The sequence below is a fragment of the Chaetura pelagica genome, unplaced genomic scaffold (genome assembly GCF_000747805.2).
Source record: "Chaetura pelagica isolate M959 unplaced genomic scaffold, ChaPel_1.0 scaffold625, whole genome shotgun sequence".
NCBI classification, from domain to species: domain Eukaryota; kingdom Metazoa; phylum Chordata; class Aves; order Apodiformes; family Apodidae; genus Chaetura; species Chaetura pelagica.
Genome location: NW_009953499.1, coordinates 1,479,713 through 1,481,268, shown reverse-complemented (window position 1 = coordinate 1,481,268; position 1,556 = coordinate 1,479,713). Strand labels below are relative to the sequence as shown.

Genomic DNA, 1,556 nt, shown 5'->3' with positions numbered 1-1,556 from the left:
TTTGCCGTGCCAGTGGGGTGCAGCAGGATGTCCTGCCATGACTTGGAAGACCCAGCTTTCAACGCTTCCCTGCAGAGAAGCAAGACAGCAAGAGCCAGCATGAGGCCAGGGAGTGGATGGAAGAAGAGCAGTGATGGTATCTCAGCATTGCAAGGGTGGAAGATGCTCTTCCTCAGGGCAACATGAACCTGGGAACTGCAACTGAAGCCCCCAGGTGTCCTGCACAAGGGACCCCCCAACACATCTCATGCATTTCTTAACCCCCAGGGAGTCCATAGGAGCTAAATGTGCTTTAGTGACCTCTTGCCTGGGTGGGAGCTTATGACAGGGTCAATAGCAGTACCATGGTGAGGACCACTCACCCCACCCCAGTGCTTCCATGTATTCCATCCATCCATCCATCCATCCATCCATCCATCCATCCATCCATCCATCCATCCACCCAACCATCTGCCAAGCTATTTCTCCAGCCATCTCCACAACCACTCTTCCTTCCTTCCTTCCTTCCTTCCTTCCTTCCTTCCTTCCTTCCTTCCTTCCTTCCTTCCTTCCTTCCTTCCTTCCTTCCTTCCTTCCCTCCTTCCCTCCTTCCCTCCTTCCCTCCTTCCCTCCTTCCCTCCTTCCTTCCTTCCTTCCTTCCTTCCCTCCTTCCCTCCTTCCCTCCTTCCCTCCTTCCCTCCTTCCTTCCCTCCTTCCTTCCCTCCTTCCTTACTTCCCTCCTTACTTCCCTCCTTACTTCCTTCCCCCCTTCCCTCCTTCCCTCCTTCCCCCCTTCCCTCCTTCCCTCCTTCCCTCCTTCCTTCCCTCCCCACACCATCAGCTTCCACACACACGCCTGCCCCTGTCCTGACCCTCCTCTGTCCCTACCTGAGTTTGGCTCCAGCTTCTTTGGACTGGTAGATGTCACAGGTGTGCAGAGGACCCTTGTGGTTGGCTGCCTGGCACAGAGCCTTGTGAAACTGGAACTGGAGGATGAAGCTCACAAAGTACCTGCCAAGGAAACCCATGAAGGTGAGATCTGGGGACAAAGGGCAGCAGACAAGTCCTAGGGTGCAGAAGAAGGCACCAGACCACCTGTCAGGTCCCCAGCACTTGTGCTCCCAAGCGTTGGGTGCTCTCTGTCTTGAGCAGGAGCAACACAGGTCCCTGCCCACAGAGTTGAGCTCCCCCCTGCTCCCCAACCTGCAGCCCCTCACCAGCACCTCCTCTACCTGATGTAAGGGGTGTTCCCAGGGATGTGGTACTTGGCTCCAGGGTCAAAGTTGCTTTCATTTCTTGGGACCGGAGCACAGATACCCTGGTACTTGGTTCTGCAGAGAACAGAGAACAAGAGCATGAGCTGGAAAGAGGGAGGCAGAAGAACCAAGTCAGGAAATGGGAAGAGAAAGCTTAAAGAATCTACACAGAGTGTACTCCCATCCGTCCACCCAACTACTCATCTACCCATCCACCCCACCCATCTATCCATCATTTTTCAGCCATCTCCATGGCCCCTTCCCTTCCCTTCCCTTCCCTTCCCTTCCCTTCCCTTCCCTTCCCTTCCCTTCCCTTCCCTT

At 55.1% G+C, this 1,556-nt stretch overlaps 1 protein-coding gene across 1 annotated transcript in view; it reads right to left on the bottom strand.

The window, feature by feature from the left end:
- The window catches only part of ACE (angiotensin I converting enzyme), a 17,700-nt gene that overhangs the window by 6,434 nt on the left and 9,710 nt on the right, over nucleotides 1-1,556 (bottom strand). The window contains exons 10-12 of the mRNA XM_009999346.1: nucleotides 1,212-1,313; nucleotides 868-990; nucleotides 22-69 (exon numbers count right to left, since the gene is read on the bottom strand). Of these exons, the coding sequence (XP_009997648.1) occupies nucleotides 22-69; nucleotides 868-990; nucleotides 1,212-1,313 (273 nt within the window). The remainder of the gene's footprint in view (nucleotides 1-21; nucleotides 70-867; nucleotides 991-1,211; nucleotides 1,314-1,556) is intronic.